Source organism: Perissodus microlepis, chromosome 22 (assembly GCF_051167445.1).
Source record: "Perissodus microlepis isolate ML-2025 ecotype Zambia chromosome 22, ASM5116744v1, whole genome shotgun sequence".
Taxonomy (NCBI): Eukaryota; Metazoa; Chordata; class Actinopteri; order Cichliformes; family Cichlidae; genus Perissodus; species Perissodus microlepis.
Genome location: NC_140481.1, coordinates 31,816,424 through 31,834,777, shown reverse-complemented (window position 1 = coordinate 31,834,777; position 18,354 = coordinate 31,816,424). Strand labels below are relative to the sequence as shown.

The 18,354-nt window shown below is 42.4% G+C and overlaps 1 protein-coding gene across 4 annotated transcripts in view; it reads right to left on the bottom strand.

Moving 5' to 3' along the window:
- col14a1b (collagen, type XIV, alpha 1b) overlaps nt 1-18,354 on the bottom strand; it is a 180,977-nt gene that overhangs the window by 109,852 nt on the left and 52,771 nt on the right. For all 4 annotated transcript variants that reach the window (XR_014799223.1, XM_084919140.1, XM_084919141.1 and 1 more), the window contains 7 exons: nt 10,724-10,882; nt 9,846-9,965; nt 7,210-7,374; nt 6,335-6,496; nt 5,827-5,996; nt 4,415-4,541; nt 1,429-1,574 (listed from right to left, as the gene is read on the bottom strand). Coding sequence is in view for 3 of the 4 variants with exons in the window: in XM_084919140.1 (XP_084775266.1) it covers nt 1,429-1,574; nt 4,415-4,541; nt 5,827-5,996; nt 6,335-6,496; nt 7,210-7,374; nt 9,846-9,965; nt 10,724-10,882 (1,049 nt within the window). In the remaining variant the exon portion in view is untranslated. The remainder of the gene's footprint in view (nt 1-1,428; nt 1,575-4,414; nt 4,542-5,826; nt 5,997-6,334; nt 6,497-7,209; nt 7,375-9,845; nt 9,966-10,723; nt 10,883-18,354) is intronic.

Below are 18,354 nucleotides of genomic sequence, written 5' to 3'. Positions count from 1 at the left end.
GAATATGAAGAAAAATAACAGAAACGGCACATGAAAGCAGACGTTTACTTTGAAGCAACTCAATTATAATTACAAAGACATCTAAGAAGGTCAACTTTATTCAGCTGAATGCAAATTAGCAGTCTGTCAGCTCCGACAGTCACCGTCTTTAATAGACTTTTTTTATAGCAAATTTAGGTGGAATTCCTGCGACCGCCGAAGACAAAAAATCCAAACAAGAAGCAAAACCACAGACAAAAGTCAACAGGCGCAGAAAGTCTTTGTTATGCAAATGTACAACAATATCCTGTGATTTTTCTCCAAAGTCAAAAAGTTAAATTGTGAGATCCTGAGCTGCTGATTACATTCAGTTTCTTCTGCTCAAACCTGCAGGTATTTGAAGTTATAGTTCAAGTTGTTCTATTCATGTTCACTCTAACAAAAGACTGTTCATCACACCAGAAACCTGAATGCTGGCTTATTGGTTATATCAAACCATATGACATCCATGTTAACTCTAACACTGTTAGACTGATGTGGAGGACAATATGAAAAGTGCACATCCAGAATTCTGCTTCTATAAAGTATACGATGTGCAGTCATACAGTACGGTTACTCTGTTTGATTAAAAATGCCTGAATTAAAGTTGGTTGATCCTCCTTCAGGGTCGCCTCCTGCACCACAGGACCACTTCCAGTCTGGGTGGACGTCTTGTTCTGACTGCTCGCACTTAGACTTCAAACTTCGACAAAGAGCAAATATCAACTCTTCCATCACTGCTGCCTCTCATGTTGAAATACTCTGCTGATGAGAGCTGGGTCTATAAGTCAGTGACCAGAGAGCAGCTTTCATTGGATGATGCCAAAGTGTCCAAGCCTGAGAGCGGCGCATCAGGTGAGCACAATGACCTGGAGCAGGGGAGTCGTTTGGTTTTTTCCATTATCAGTCTCAACATCAAGAATTCAGCTCGTGTTTTTCCGATAAACAATGCTGAGTTGTAAGATGTCAAATATTCACACTGGCACATATTAAAAACCACATTTTTCAGCCACACTAACACAATCTTTGCTTACCACTCAGATTGATTACAGCCTGATTAAAGTCTCTTTGTCAATATTTTGGCGTCTCGTTTTTTGAAATATGGACTAATTGATGAGGCCAACTGGACTTCATCAATTAATAAACAAGGCAGCACAGGAGTTCAGTTACTTTCACAAAGTTTTGAACACTATATTTGAATGGCTTTTAAAATGACATAAAGTAGGAGATATTTTACCTGGATCAGAGTTTAAAGTAGGCCTGTGAGGAATGTTGTGTGATGTAAAGAAATCTGAGGAAACATTGTTTTGGAAAAGGAGCTGGCGCCCAGCAGGGAGCACCCTGCTCTGCATCATACAGCTCATTCTTTGCCTCACATTTACTCTCATTGCACACGAGCACACTCCTCACCTCCTTCTCATCTGAAGCGTCCTCTTCAGTCAGCGGGGCGTACAGGATCATGTACCCAGAAGCCCCAGCGACGGCCTTCCAGCGGACCCGCATAGTGCTGTGAGTAATATCAAACAACTCCAGGTTGTTCACCGTGGGCAGGGCCACTGTCGGACACAAGCACAGGGTTTGGATCACGGTCTTTCTTCCTTTGACACATTTACGTTTAAACAATAAGGAAGTGTAGCTGATTAATTCTTACCTTATCTGGCACTTTTACACTACCCTTCGACTGTTTTGGGCCAGACAAATCCTGAAAATTCACATTTCATAGAAAACTCGCCCTTTTCTAAATTCTAAGGAATTCGTTATCCTACAGCTCTCTGGCAGCAAAAGAAGTAAATTAGGTCTTGTAAGTTCATGCATGATTAAACAGAAATCCAAATCTTCTTTCATGTATTTTAAACAGTAATTCACAATGTCAGGGTTGTTAAAAACAGCAGTTATTCAGGGGTCATTGTCCAGCACGGCAATGAGCCAAACGAGGTTTAACTAGAAAAGAGACTAATGAGATTTACAACCAGGTCCTCAAGCTTTGGGCCGACGGTCGACCTGATGTAGTTTTGCCTCTGCAAACCACCACAGTGTATTTTAAGTCAAACAGTTGATGTGTGATTGAAATGGAGGTCTGGTTTCATGAAATCAAATATATTTCAGAGAGTCGGACAGCACGAGTAAAGTCCTCACTTATTGCTTTGATAAATGTTCCACTTTTGTACCACACTCTGCTCAAACCCCCAGATCAATTAGTACCTAGCATCATGTTTAATTTGCTGCCTTAACCAGACAGTGCAGCAGGGCAGAAGTGGCAGCTTCCAGCAAACAGCCACAGCACATTAACTTTGCTACAAGGTCAACTTGTGACTTTGCATTCATCCTCGACCAACAGGGAGGAATCCCCTGTCATTCGTCAGTGAACGCCAGGTCAAGAAGGTCAGAGAATCCAGCCAGGCTCTGGCTCGGGGTACACATGTCAGCACAAGGCCTCAGGCAATACCACCAGAATTAGAGCTCACCACAGGCATCCTGTCAGAGGAGGATCGGGCCACGAATAAATAATGAAACACCTGTGTAGCTTTTATGGCCCAAATTCACTGTTTTCCTTTGTAGTACAACACATATCTGCTGCTCTATCAGTGCTATTACGGATGCTGTAGCTCAACAGTCATAAATTGGCTTCATTGGAATTGAGTGAAAAGACCAAAGGTGTGTTGTTCATCTCGGTCCTGTCCGTTTCTTCAAAGCAAAATTAAAGCAATAAATAAATGATTAAAAGCTCTGCAGGTTAACACTGAGTCTTTCTCTTCAGTGTGAGCAAGAACACATTTCTACTGCACAGAAGCAGAAATGGTTTGATGCAGAGAATTAACAGCACAATGAAAGATCCCAGGGGAAGACTGTCTTGGAGGTGACCTCAACTTCAACGGTTGCCATTTAAGACAGAGAGCGATAGTGAATAATGGAAGAGGTGCATGCTGGGAAAAATGAAGAGTTCAGATCCCTCATTTGGGACTTAATTCTTAAATGAGGCTCAAATGGACATTGTTCATTTGCCTCTGCAACATTTAGAGGTAAATCTTCATCGTGTGGTTTAAACCAACCCAAAGGTGTAGTCACAGTTCTTCAAACGGCCGCTTGAGACTCAATCCAAAAGTGAATCAATCGCTACCAAGCCAAGTTACAACAGAAACATGAAAAATTCATTAATTAATTAAAAATGTATTAATGAATTCATCTCGTCCCTGACCTGTGTTTGTGCTGGCGATGCCTTTTGGAGTAGTCACGGTCACCAAACGTTCACCTGAATGTGAAACACCCTCAACCACTGGCGATGACTCAGGCCTCTTAGTGGGAGGGAACCCGTCTCCAAACAACTGCCGTCTGACTCAAAGGAACTGCAGTTGCTCTCAGACACATTCACCGGTTTTTGCAGGTAATCACATCTCGATCATAGATGCAAATAAACTGCTAACACATTGCAGTCAGTCTCAGTCTGTAACGATGAGCTATGAGCGCAACTTGGCCACAAGATGTCACGTTGCAACTCAAGACTCGACTCAGCTGATTGCCAACTGGCTGCATTCTGCTTCCATCTCTTCATAAAAGCACGGCTGCCTAGTCCCTGCATCACTTTACAATGAAACTGCTAAACTGTGTAACTGTTTGTAGACAAAATTCTGAATCCATCCATTCGCTTCCGCTTATCCTTTTCAGGGCCGCGGGGGGCGCTGGAGCCTATCCCAGCTGTCATAGGGCGAGAGGCGGGGTACACCCTGGACAGGTCGCCAGTCTGTCGCAGGGCCGACACACAGGGACAGACAACCATTCGCACTCACATTCACTCGCACATTCACACCTAGTGGCAATTTGGATTATCCAATTAACCTATCCCCACAAGCTGCATGTCTTTGAACGGTGGGAGGAAGCCGGAGTACCTGGAGGGAACCCACGCAAACACGGGGAGAACATGCAAACTCCACACAGAAAGACCCCGGCCTGATGGTGGAACTGAACTCGGGACCTTCTTGCTGTGGGGCAACAGTGCTAACCACAGATTGTTTAAAATCTGTGAGGTTCTGGCAAAACTTTGTATAAAGAGTTAGTGTGGCTTTCTGTGTATGTAGGTAGTAACGGGTTTGTAATTTCACAAACATACTGCATTCATTTCCACTCAATACTGAACTAATGCATGAAAAAACTGGTCGCAGACCTGGTCCCCGTTTTTGGAGAAACCAACTCAAAGGCAACAGGACTGCAAGGTGACTGCACCAGGTTTGCTAGCATTAGCAGAGAAGTCACTGTTAGCTTCAACATGTCTCAATGAAGATGCCAATATTGTTGCAATTGAGGCTTCAAAATGGGCCTTACAGACCATCAGACGCTGCATGGTGCTTACTACCATGTTTCCTGCTTCCATCTGTTTGAATGCGTAAACATATAAACTTACATGTAGTAGCACTTCCTCTCAGGGCTTCACTTGCGGCGCTGCGATAGACGGCAAAAACAGCCACCTGGTACTCTGTCAGAGAGTTCAGATAGCTCAGCTCCACGCTGTTCTGTGTCCCCTGGACCACCTAAAAACAGATCCCAGTGGGTCACAGCCTGGATATCACAGCAGTGTTATCAAGTGCAGTAAGTGTACAATGCTGGAATGAGATAAGCCAGTCAGTCAGACACACTAAACAAGTACGTTTGCTTGTGATGTTCATTCATTTCTGTGTGCTCTCAGGGACATAGCTGTCTGGTACAGCTGGGATTAAAATAATCTTAATTTGCTCTAAATTAGAGCTCTTCATGTCTTTGTAATAGACAGCAGAACTTTGTTTGTCAAAAAGCATTAAAATACAGAAAAAATCTTCTGTTTACTAAGCGACTGCATATCACAAGGTTGAAAAAAGCACCACATGTTGCTGCAGGCATTCAGCTCTCTCCAAAGAGATTTAAATTGAGTGTAACTAGATCAGATTAGCTTTGATGAAACCTCAGTTTTCCTTGTGGGGAAACTGGGCCGTTCCAGCTGCAAGTTGTAATAAACATCAAAGAGAAATGGGATAAAAATAAGAAGGAACTGCAGGAGCATAAATATAAACTTGGAAAATTACAGCACTGCATGTCTGCGTGGTGATATAGGTATGGAAACAAAGTTTGAATGTATTATCCGGACATTTCAGCACATGGGAAAACACCTACGTCACAGAATAAGTCAGTGGATGTCTGTAGTTAAGGACACTGATTAAAAAGACACATCAATGCTCCAGTTTTTCACATCTTCCACAGCTAATGGCTAATAATGAAAATAACAGAATATAGTTTACCACAGCATACGACAGTGCTCGCTTTTATTATTCCCTTACTGCAAATCCTGCATAATTGTTGGCATTTATCATGCAGATCACTCTGAGAAATTACTTAACTTCTGGAAGTGGCCCTTAAAAGGATTAGCCGAGCAGCTTTAATTAAAATGCTGCCACTACATCACAGACAGTTTGTATTTTATTTGCTCTGTGGAGGCGAATCAGGACCAAAGTTCCACTAATTAAGGGGACAAAAGAAAAGCGCTCCCTTTAGTCAGTTATAAGAAGCCAGAAAGCCAGATGAGCCGCCTAACAATCAGACAGTAGTTTAGACTTTATTGCACAATTACAATAAAAGCGGGGCTGTTCGCTGTGGTGGAAAAACTATGATGGAAGCTGAAAATTAAAAGTGAAAAATAAAGAGAACTATTTGTAGTTCCTTGAAAATTGCATGATTTGCATTAATCACCAAGAAAAAGTGTGTTTCTTTCAGGTATGAAAAACTCCAAAAATAAATGAAAACAATTAAAATAATAATGGACCAACAATAAAACAAGTAAAATACCTTTTCTTCTGGCTGCCCCCCACTGGCAGGGTAGTACACCACTCGGTATTTCTCCACCCGACCCGATGCGTGTGTCCATGTCACCCGGAAACTACGAGCAGTTATCTGCGAGGTCACGAGGTCACGAGGTGCAGCCACGACGGCTGGTGGCGGGGCAGGCTCCGCCCCCCCTGCAGATAATAAAGAAAGCAGAGATTTTTCTTCTATTACGTGCGAAACTCGGGTCAGACCAGCCTGCGAGAGCTGAAATAATCCTGTTGTGTGTGCAAAGTGACTCTGAAAGTAATAAACTGCAACATCTCTGCTGCTATCTGAAGCCACATCTGTGTTTATGCGGCACAACGTTGTGGGCATTTCATTACAAAGATAACAAGGCTGCAATATATTTGGTGGAGAAGTGGTCTTGTTATTTTTATAACCAACAGCATCAACAAAGCAACACCGATGCAAACAGCAGCATCTTCGCGGTATCATCTCTGACTCTGCTGATTCCTGCTGCTCTTCAGACCTTTGATCTTCTTGTCGAGCTGCTCCACGCGGTCACAAACGGTCTTGGTGAGACCTTCCACGATGTCGCTCATCACGCTGAAGTCTGCCACATTGTAAACGTGAGTTTCCTCTGGAGGTGAGGCAATCGCCTTCAGCTCATTCTCATCAGCATTTTTCACACCTGGAGAGAGAGGAGAGAGAAAACCGAGTGATCCGACTGTCAGCAACGGTGACATGAAAGGTGTTGGAAATAAGTTTTCCATGACGCAACCAGAACATGAATATATACACAGGACTTCATCTACAACAGCAAAACTATTCGCCAGGCTCTGACATGCGCTCTCTGCAACAGGGTTTCTTATTCCATCTCTAAACTTTCCCCCTGCTGAAACTACAAACTAAAGCTGAAGGCTGACAAGAGCAACAGACTGAGTCCAAAGGTAGTATAACATCAGGGGTAGTCCAAAATGAAATGCATTAAAAAATATTTATAAGACAAGAAGCATCAGCATGAATCTAAGATGCTGCCTGCTGTTCTTGCCTCGGGAAAATCTGCAAATATCATTAAAGGTCTTTTATTCAATTTTTGTCAGTTAATTAATAACCTGCTATTTCAGCACAAACACAGAACGGCGGAAATGTTGAAATTAAGCTGTGACTGTGCTGAAGAAGAAAACAGAGTTCAGCCTAGAAAACTCCAAAGGAAAAAATGTGAATCTTTAGAGATATCAGCTGGTTTATATGAAGGAGAGCTCAGTGAATCAAAGGAGCTGCACCATTTTAACACATACAGACAGAAGTATCATTGTGCTCTATGTTTGCTATCAACCAGCTGAAGCTGTAGCAGAGCAACAGCCGAGTCCATGGTATGTGGAGCATTTAGTGCTGTCATACCAATGGCAAACAGTTCTATCCCAGCATCCTTCAGGCTCTGCGCTGGGGGTATGACATCATCCTGGGACTTCCCATCCGTGATGAGGATTCCTATCTTGGGAACACCGGGTCTGGAGCCTGACTCGGGTTTGAAGCTGTTCTCCAGGACGAAGGTCAGAGCCAGACCTGGTCGGATTTAAACAAAGATAAAGTGAAAGCATGAAGATGCTGAAATAAAAACAAGAAGAGGAGCCATTTGATCTGGAATCATCGCAGCCTCGGACGTCTACGATTTGTTTAAATAAGTCTGGACTTAGATATTGAGTGCTGTGGAAATTTTGCTTCGTTTATCAAATATTTTTTTGATAACCAGATATTTTTTTCACACATTGAAATCTGAAGCAATATTCAAACATAAATATCTCAAAAACTATTAAACCAGGATCTGTAATTTGGGAAAGAGTTTTGGGAACAAAAGTACTGGCTAGTTGAAATGTTAACAAAAAAGACCCAAAGTCCCAAATTTGGGCACAAACCAGTAAAAGAACAACAAAAAAACCTTGTAAATGTCACTTAAAGATATATAGCTGAATTTCACAGATTCGTGTAGAAAACATGAACATTTCAGTCATAACAATGAAGAAAATGTTGTTTTCATTCAGCTTTCCTGCTGCGTGGAGCAAAGCTGACGAGTCAAAAACATTAAATGTCACTGGGTTGTTCTACATATGTAGGAAAACCATAAAAATATGGTTTACTTTTACTATAATATACTTCTGCATACATATCAAATCTATCATGAGTTGGATAAAAGTGCGGGAGATTCGAGCCGTTTATCGTCTGCACTTTTAAAGCAATAGTTAAGTCCTGGCTGACAGTTTGATTGTACTTAAAGTTTCCCACTGAGGTGTAGCGAGGACAGATAAATGCCTCTGAGCCGAGATGTAGCCTCAAGAGTTGCATTCAAAGACTTGAAAATGATTGTTATAGAGCGCCTTATTAGCTCAACAAGGTTTTTGTCTAATGAGCTTGATAACATAATGAGCAGCTGAGTTCAGCTGTGTCCATTAACGACATTACAGACGTATTCTTCAACTTCTAACAGACTGTTAAAGTCCTGCTGCTCCCTTGAGCGATAGATCAGTTTCATTAGCAACACAAGAAGTTCAATTACATTTTATTTAAAGAGGGTCAAATTGCAACAGCCTGTCTCGAGGTGATCCATATACTTCAAGGTAAAGACCCTGCAATGATTCCCTATCAACAAAAACAAAACCACGAGGAGGAGGGTCGGGGAGGGTGGACGTCTGTGATAAATCCCTGGGGTGAAACAGTTTTTCGACCCTGTTTGTACTCTCCAATCAGAATAACAGATAACGTGAAGGCTTCACAGTGAGCTATCAGGACGCCTTCATAAGACTATATTACAAGTATCAGATCAGTGGGGGAGATTTTTTAGGCCTAAACTGAGACTGAATGTTCCTATTTGTGAATATTGTGTCAGATTAAACAAAGCTGTCCTAATTTTTTGGTTTTTTTTAATTTAAGAGCAAAACAATAGTATTTACAACGTGACCGGAGGGCAGCCAAACGTGTAACATGATGGTCCGGGCATAATTTAGAAATGTAACTGCACATCATCTGGATGGTGATGGAAATGTATCTTTGCTCAGAACTCCATAACCAAAGTTTGTGCACGAGGAAGACGCCCACTCAAGTCCAGTCAGTTTGCATTTAATGATATTGACTGTTTTGTGATGTTCACTAAGCCCGAGCAGGTCATCTCCATCCAATCCTGGCTCCTCCTGTCAGTGTGGCGCAGTAACACATGGGCGAGATGCTGAACCCTGAGTCAGCCTGTGTGGATGTACACGTGCTTAGGTATCGATAACAAAGCACCGTATGTTTTAATATGCCCGATGTTCACGAATCTTGGCCTTTCATTAATATAACCAATAAAATCTGCTCTGGGACTGAAAGTTTACCTCAGGCAGCTTTTGGACAGCTACTAGAAACTCAGCTTAATGCTGATTATTCTTTCGTCTTGAATCTTGTGGACAGCCGGGACCCTCTGCTTCATTAGTGATGCTTTCCACGTGGATTCATTTTTGTATAATTCATTTTTTAGATTCTTTAATTTTCTGTTTTCCCCTCTTCACAGCACAACATGAAAACAAATGAAAGTGCCTGTTGGTAGAGTTGATGGTTGTTTAGTCCAAGAACATCCTGATGAATTCCAGGATGAAGTCATACTTCTATGAAATGTTTCTCCTGCTGGTTTAAGTAACAAACACAAAAAGACTAATCTTATAACTATTATTCAAATAACAGCATGTGCTGCATTCCTGCTTTACCAATCTTGTCCTGAATATTGGTGAATGTCTTTATTTATTTCCTTCTACTGTCCGTTAAAAGTGATGCTGAAACTTTAGAAAGCTAGCCGACCTTCTGATTCACACTCAGCTCTTATCAGCCGAAGGCGGCAAGGTCACCAACACTTGAAGACTAATCCAAAATGAGCTCCCCTCAGTTTAATAAGCTCGGGCAAAAGGACGGGCTTTGGTCCAAGTGCACCTCTGAGCATTATCTGTTCGCTCTGATGGGGAGAGCAGACCATAATAACCAGTGGGAGGCTGGGGTTTCGCTTGGCATTGCACCTGTCAGTGTGTTTCCTCCTTTATATGGCAGATTCTTCACAGCATCGATTACAGACTTTTTAGTGGTGTGAGCGTTCAGATGCCACTCGATCCTGGGGTCTCCACTGTACTGAGCCAGACCTGCGTGCAAAAGTAAGAGTGGAATTTAAACTACAATTAGGTAGTAATATTTAACAGTAACTTGTCTGTGAAGGTTCTCAGTCATCCAGGTCATCGTAGTCAAAGGAGCTTGCAAAGAAAAGCATCTGGACTTCTTTAAGTTACTTGAAGACGTTTCACCTCTCATCCGAGAAGCTTCTTCAGTTCTAAGGTCAAATGGTGGAGAGTCCCAGATATAAACCTAGTGGGAGTTTCCCCCCACAGAGGGACAAAAGGACCCCCTGATGATCTTCTAATCGCCTGAGCCAAGGTGTGAAACTGGGTGTGGGTCCCAATCAGCCAGAGTTTCGGGTGTGTTCATTGTGAAACCTGGCCCCACCTTATCATGCGAATTCCTGAGGTCAGATGGCCCAGGATGTGAGTGGGCGTTAAGGCGTCTGGGAAGGGATCTCAAAACTGGATTATAGATGGCAGAGAGTTGGTGTCGTAAACCCCCGCCTCTGTTCAAAGATGGTCGCTCACAGTGGACATAGATGGCTTCTTTCACTCCTCTTTCAAACCATCTGTCCTCTCTGTCCTCCAGAGAGGAGGGACTCTCCACCATTTGACCTTAGAACTGAAGAAGCTTCTCGGATGAGAGGTGAAACGTCTTCAAGTAAACTTAAAGAAGTCCAGATGCTTTTCTTTGCAAGCTCCTTTGATTAACAGTAACTTAATAACAGATTCCAGTCTGGCTCAGACTCCATCCTTCATCCTCCAAAAATCAGAAATCTTCTCACCAATCCTAGTCTTGTCAATCTCCACAGAGAACGCCTTGACCAGGTTCTCCAGGAAGGTCCTGACCAGCCTGAAGTTGATCCGCCCGATACTCCAGGAACCGTCTACCAGGATCACGATGTCGGCTATGGCTGGAGTCTTACACATAAATCCCGCTTCAGCTTAAAATCACAAGAAGAAAACAGGAATTTAGAAAAGATTTTGAAAACAGGAAAACTCTGAACTTTGAAAAGCTAAATCAGCAGAGGAAGGTTTCCCGTCATGATGGCGGACCACAAAAACATTTAGCTTTCTGCCTAACATGTGACTGAGACTCTAAACAGGATCCCAAACTTCCACGGCAGCCTACAGCACATACATGATAAATCTGCACTGGTAAAAGTAGGACAGCTTGATGTGCAGCTTCTGTCCCAAAGTATTACAAAGTGTTTCATTAATTCTAATTCAGTTCAACACAGTATAATTAAACCCTAGAGGAGCGAGGCGCTTCGTTTTAGCAGATGAAAAATAACAGCCCCCTCTGTTGTTTGTCTCAACAGTTTACTGGGTGATAAAACAGACCTGACTCTAATGAGGAAACAGCAGTTCATTTACAAAAGCCAGTGCAGCACACAGTGAGCCAAAGGCCAAGCAAATTAGGAAACAGGCATATTTCTATCCACCAATTATCTTTCACACGGAGCTGAGAAAACCCGAGTTTGGGTCTCGATGGGAAATACTGCAATCGTTAAGGGTGCTGGGTTTGAATTCAAGAAGCCTCCAAACTGCATCAAACTGGAGTTGAATATGGCACCTAAAACTCCCAGCAGATCCACTGGAAGAGGGTCGCTATACTGGGTAGTTTCCCAGTGGGAACATGTGTAGCTTCATCACCTCTCTGCAGCCCCTCATCCTCTGTTTGCTTTCAGCACCCGCTCCTTTAAAGTCAACTTTCTACTGATTGGCTGTCGGTCACAAAACATTTGAACAGCAGGTGGGTGGGGCTTCTATGCCTGAGATGATGTAATAAGGATATCCCCTTTCACTGGCAGAATCAAGATCCAAGAGTAAGAAAAACTATGAGTGTTTATAGAAGTTTGAAGCCTGAGAGTTTGTTTCACACTTTTTCTTTAAAACTTTGAACATCAGCCACTGGATGAAAATCTGAGTATATAACTTTTGAAATTTAAGTGCTTCTTTTATTGCTACAATGATAACATTGCACTTCACAAAAATCACATGCTAAATGTGAATGAAGACATCCCATCATGTTACAGTTCATGAGTAGTGTTACTGCAGGTTAGCAGCTGCTGTAAGATTAACTGCAGCTACTATTTACATGATGCATTCATACATTTACAGCAGGTTTCTATATTTTATTGGACAGTCAACAATATATTATAAGAAGATGATAATTGTCCAGTGTAAGAAAAAAAATAAACATGATGCACAGAAGAAAGACTGTGAAGGACTTCAGAGACTGTCAGCTCCTCTTTATTTCCATATCCCTGCACTGCAGTTTTAACAGGCGTGTGCTGATGTACAGATAGAAACTGCTCAACCTATAGCCAACCGAACTCTGTCGTCTCGAGCTCACCCTGGCCAGCACTGATCAATACCAGGTAAACTGAACAGGTGACTGCACCTGCATCTTAATGCCAACACACCCCTAAACCAACCGTGAATGCAGTGTGAACGAAGCAAATAGATGAATCCAAATGTCTGCCCCACGGCGATGAATACCACGACCACCACACTAGCTTGCTATTAGCAGCCCTTAACATCTCTGCATACACATTTAACAGCAAGATATTTCACCATCAACTGTAAGTGGAATTCTTACAAATTGGAAGAATTCAGGAAAAAACAGCAGCTACAAACAAGCGGTCATTTAAAGTAACAGAGGAAGGTGTTTAAAAGTCTCCAAACACCATCTGGCATTAATATCAGCTGAATCACTGTGCACCAGGAGCTTCATGGCATGGGTCTCCTGTAGGTGTAATGTGTAGGTGCATTATAGTGTATTTCCCATGATTTGATGTTTTGAGGATAGTGCTGGAGATCTGTGTCTAAAGCATCAGTGAAAAAACTCTTAAAAAGGTTTTCAGCAGGGTTGAGATGAGGTGAATGTGACGCTCTAAGCATACGATTCACATTCGTCTCATCAGGCTGTTCACTGAGCTCGGTGTGCTCTGGATAGAGGAGGCCACTGTCATCAGGACACAAGTGCCTCTGCTCAGAGAAGCTTTTTATTAATTAGCAGTGAGCCTTTCATCAAAGTGGAGAAAGCACCATGCCCTCATATCATAAGAGGCCACCAGGTGACGTCAGTGTAAGGGTCAGAGGTTCAGGTTTTCCCTTTAATTGAAACCAGGCTACAGATGGCTGTATGGTGCTGTGTTAAACTTTGATTTTGTGTTTCCGTGTTTTCGCATTAGGAGAAATACGGAGTGTCGTCCAAAAAGATTAAATGCAAAAGCATCCTTTGCCTCTGGGACACAGAGGCTCTCCCTTCTACGTTTAAAAGCTTAATTAAAAATACTGAGATGCCCCTTGTGTCATTCTGAATGTGTACTGTGACGGGGGTCGCTCACGGTGGCTTCATCACATGTAATTACCACCATCTGTGCAGCTCTGTGGAATGGCCTCTTGATATTTGCTCAGTTTTGTGGTGCATTTATTAAATGTTTTAGACTCAAAGGTTCAAGCACCATAAATCCACCGTGCGCTACCTGTCCGGCACCAACTGGCAGAAAAAGTTACAAATGGCTCAAGGATATTCACTGATGAGTGGCTTTTAATTTCTTTCTACTAGCAACAGGATTCAAGCTGATGTAAAACCCATCAGGAACCCTGGAGGGTCATTCGTGGGAGGATCTCGAAGGTTTAAAATGTGGAAACAAATGAAGCAAGCAGGGACCAGAGACAGGGTCATACTTGCCCAGCATGTTTTCCTTGAACAAATAAAGCTTATCAGTACACACTGACACACAAAAGCGCAGCCATGATGCAGTACCGATTATAAAAACAGAGCCTCGATGGTTCTCCTTAACAGTGGATTAAGTAGGATAACCATTTTACTCCCAGGAAGAAACACGAGCATTGATTTCAAGCATGAGCACAAATCTGACACATAGTTGGCTCAGTGCTGCTGTGTCTCTATACGTGAGATCTAACGTGTGTCGCTGATGCCCGTGGCACCAATTACTGATCCTGCAGATGTAAAGGAGAATATTTCTTTCGGGTTATAACATGTCTCAAGAGGTGTATCGTTAAGTGTGTTTGGAGGAGGGCAAGGGCATTCTTCAGCAGTCATTTCATTCATCACTGACAGGAACTAACTAAGGTATCACTTCTTACAAGTCTCTACAGTGTAGGAATTTAAGCCTCCTCCTCGGTCTTCCAGCCGAGTCTCGGAGCCGCTGTTCAGCGTGACTTCAGATGAAAGCAGTGACACATACAACACACAATTACTCCGCGGCTCTGGAAAGACGAGCTGTGAGCCTGGCATCGGGTTTGTGTGGTGAGCGATACAGAAACTGAAAGTCGTTTTTGGGTTGCTGTCTGCACCACACAAACATCTGAAAGTTTTGGCTGTATCAATGTGCTGTAGTCTTCTGGTCCAAACTATCATTTTGGAGGCTTAAAGACTTTTGACCTGTTTGTTTTTGCTCATGATTTAGACAAATAAAAGCAGCTGGAGGAAAGACTTACTTCAGATCGACGAAGCAGAAACTGAACACAGTGAATCATCTCTTTGGTCCAGTTTTACTGCACCAAACGCTTTTGTACAAGCTGCTGTGATGCACATGGTCTCACTTCATGTTGGTGTTGTGGCCACAAGTTTTACAGTGATACAGAGCGATTCATCCGTCATGCCTAAGGACCGGTTCACGACACATTTTAATGCACTGGGTAAGAAAGATTAGTCAGTGTGCAGAGTTCCTGTGGTGAAGCAGCCGAACCACAAATAAACAAAGCTTCCTGACATGAACCGCAGCCTCTGACAAACCTCAGGGTCACACTGCAGCATCCAACTTCTTCATTTTTCAAAAGTCATCAGCTGTTGTTGTCCAATACGTGTGTCAAGTGCCGAAAGCACGCGGTGCATGTGTGAGCACTGACGGTGACATCATTAACACGATTTGAGACAGAGGCTCAGGTTGCATCAGCTTCCTGTTTGTTTCTTTGAAGTCTCCCATTGTTTCTGATTCATGTTGAACTGAAGTGAAAGAGCAAATTGTTTCTGAGTCTAGATCGGTTCAAGTCACTAATAAAAGGACAAAAACTCCAAAATTCAAATAAGAGTTTATTTCTCCAAAGCTCTGAAGCTTTTTTCAATATTCAGCCAACAACAGTTTGACAAATGAAGAACCTTCAGCAATCTTGGGCTGACCTGAGAAGACTACAGTTTTTATAAAGTGCTGTTTTAACACAAAGTAAATAAACAGATATTTTCTAGTTTGGAATGAACTATTTTGGTGTTATTTTTAGTTTGCCTGATTTGGCATTAAATGAAACGATACAGCTTGAAAAGACCGAACTAAACACAGAATCGTCTAAAGATGAAGGATTTGAACAGAATTAAAGATGGAAAAGGCGGATTCTTCTTAGTCAGCACAGGAAATGAAACAGAAGGGCAAAGCAGTGCTTGGGGGCAGCAGGTGAAAGAACTACCTTTCTTTTAATAGCACGTCTGGGAAAAGACTAGTTCCTGGACAGATGGCAGAAAGAGGACAAAAGACAAAGAAGAAGAAGAACTGGGGAAAAAGTGGCAGACGCGTATTAAAGGATGAAAGTACACAAGTGAGTCTGCTGCGAATACCAATGCTGTGTTTTTCTCTGCTTGATTTCCTAATGCCCCCCTTGGCATTTGTTTTCTTTTATTTCTTACTCTCTGCGAGTGCGCTGCACTGATTCTCCTCCAGCACTAATCATCAGCACTGCTCTGTTTTATTATGCTGTAATTGCAATGCACATCTATATTTTCACTTAATAACTACTGTGCACACACTAATCACACGAGAAGCAACAAACAGGATAAAAGCAAACTGGGCAATGTGAGAATACGAACAAAAAAATGGAGGTAAAGAGACACGCAGAGAGAAAAGAGGGCGGGGCCGACACTGAGCAATGAGTGTAACAACACAAGCGACTGACATTTGTTATCACACAAAGGAAACACTGTTTGGTTTTACAGCACAAACTGCAAAGGAAGCACACAGACCGTTATCGTCACAGCTCCATTAAAGCTGACTGACACCTCTGTTTTTACTACACCAGCAAAAATGAAGAATATCATTGTTTTTGGGTATTTTGCAAAAACTGTAACATTAATGACTTTGTTAGAGGCCATCCTGTGTCTGTGACGGTGTTTTTGTCCATTCTGTTTACTTCTATGATCTATATTTCTGTCGTTATTTGTTTCGCTTCCATGTGCTTTCGAGTTTCATCGTCTGTATTTCTGGTTCTTTGTTACTTGTTTATTTGGTCGTGTCCTGGTCGTCGTGGTCTCTGTCGCTCAGTCTCTGTTTTGTGTTTCCTGTTTTATTTTAGTAGTGCATTGCTTTGCTTCCCCTTTCTCCTTATGTGTTGATTTGTTCCTCCTGTGTTCTCACCTGCTGCCCCTCGTTCAAGTCCTCACTCTGCTCGTGGTTGTGTCGTCCCTGTTTGCTGTGTGCTTCCTTTTGTGCCAAGTTTCCCTCATAATGTTCTGGTTGTTAATCATTAGTTATTTGTAGCTTATAGCTCCCAGTTTGTAGTTTTAGAGTTTCATGTTTCAGCAAATAAAACCGCGTTTTTTAGTTAATCCCTTTGTGTTTGAGTCCGACCTCTGCCTGCCACACAGTAGTACCTGACACAGGCTCACATGAGCAGCCACTAAGTACAAATGAAGGAAAGGGTCTTAGAAACCTTTCGTTTTCTAAAGATGTGTCTATATTTTGGTGTTTTCATATACATGGCAGAAAGTGCAATAATAATGTGAATAAAGCCACGTTTGAGATCGATGTCATATAGAAATGTTACTAAAACAATGAACTTTTATTTTGAAATGTAAAACTAAAGCTTGTTTTAACTTTGTTTAAAGGCAAAGAAACAAAAAAGTAAACACTGGTTCAAAAAGCACAAAGCTAACAAAAGTCAACAATGGAGGGAGGAGAAAAGAGCAAAGGTCAAAGGTCAACCGAGTGTGACACCAACGGGGATGAAAAAGAGCAAACAGAAGAAACACGAGGAAGTCTCCTTACAGGAACAGTCTGTGCAGAGCATCAGTTTCCTATATCTTTAATAATCCTGAGATACAAGTTTGATTGTTTCCACACAGAAAGTTGCAGTTTTATATGTTTTGATCATATTGTAACTGTTATAGACTGAAATGTTGTCTGCTGTTCACACTTTGCCTCAGAACAGAGCCGAGCGTCAGCCCGAAGACGAGCGTAGCTGACTGAAAGTCGAGAGGAGGATAAGCTGCTGGGATCCGGTACTGAGACTGAGACTGGCTCATCTGCTGGGATTTTACTCATATAATCAAGTTTTGTATGTTACCATGAGACTGTTTGCATCAAGGAATTAGTTCATCCCTGATGATGATGATGGTGATGATGATGATACATTATTAAAAAAAGGAATTGGGTTGCTCGTCCACTGCAAAACAAACTACAAACATGCCTCTAAATACATGTAATGAGTCAGCATTTCACACCTGTGGGAGCAAAGACTCGGTTTTAAACTGATTCTGTAATTAAGCATTATTTTCTTTCACTGTGACAATCCAGCTGTGAGCCAGCTGTGTCTCTGTAGCTGTTTACTTCCTGATATAATCTGATGTGAGCCAGCATGGATCATTGAACAAAGTTGTCATGAATTAGGAGAGAAGAGTGAGTTTCAGTCATTAACAAAGACTGCTGGGTTTTCTCCGTATTTAAATAAAAATAAATAGACAGCATGCTTCAGCTGTCCTGCAGCTCACTGTGCTGAAGTGTACAGATGCCGTTTGGGAAGGGGGACAAGAAGAGCGGCAAACAGACACTAGCAAAAAACAAAAAAAGCTTCATTGATGGTTTCTTCAACCAGATCATAAAAAGACCTTTAAGGGTTTCAGGTCGAGAAGTCAAAGCGTCGCAGGTCTGCAGCACACCTGAGACAGGAAGTGCCGAGACCGGCGAACAGAGGACATGACCCGAGTCAGCTAAGTGTAAACAATATTATAATGAGTCTGTTTCTCTTTACTGATATTAGATTACATATTCATGAGTGAAAGCAGGGCCCACAGCTGGGTCCAAGCTCAGCCTGATACCATGTCCACAACAAGGCAGCGTAACTGTCAGGTTACAGGTTCAGTTACATTCACTGTGTAATGAACGAGTCACGGTTCATGTTTCCTTCCTATTATGTTTACACAGTGTGTGTGGCTACTGCTCGCATGGATTTAGACAAGACAGCGATCAGCAGAGCTGCAGCAGAGAGACTGCATGAAGATTTGAAAGAATAAAGTCTGACAGACAATTTCTCATGTTTCAATCAGAGAGCCACACTGACAACAGAGCAGGATGCTGCAACAAAGCCCAGACATCCAGCCCGTCTCAGGAAGCACCAAAAACTCCTTATCACACCGAGTCCACGAGCCCACAGCCACCGACTGTTTGATAAAGCT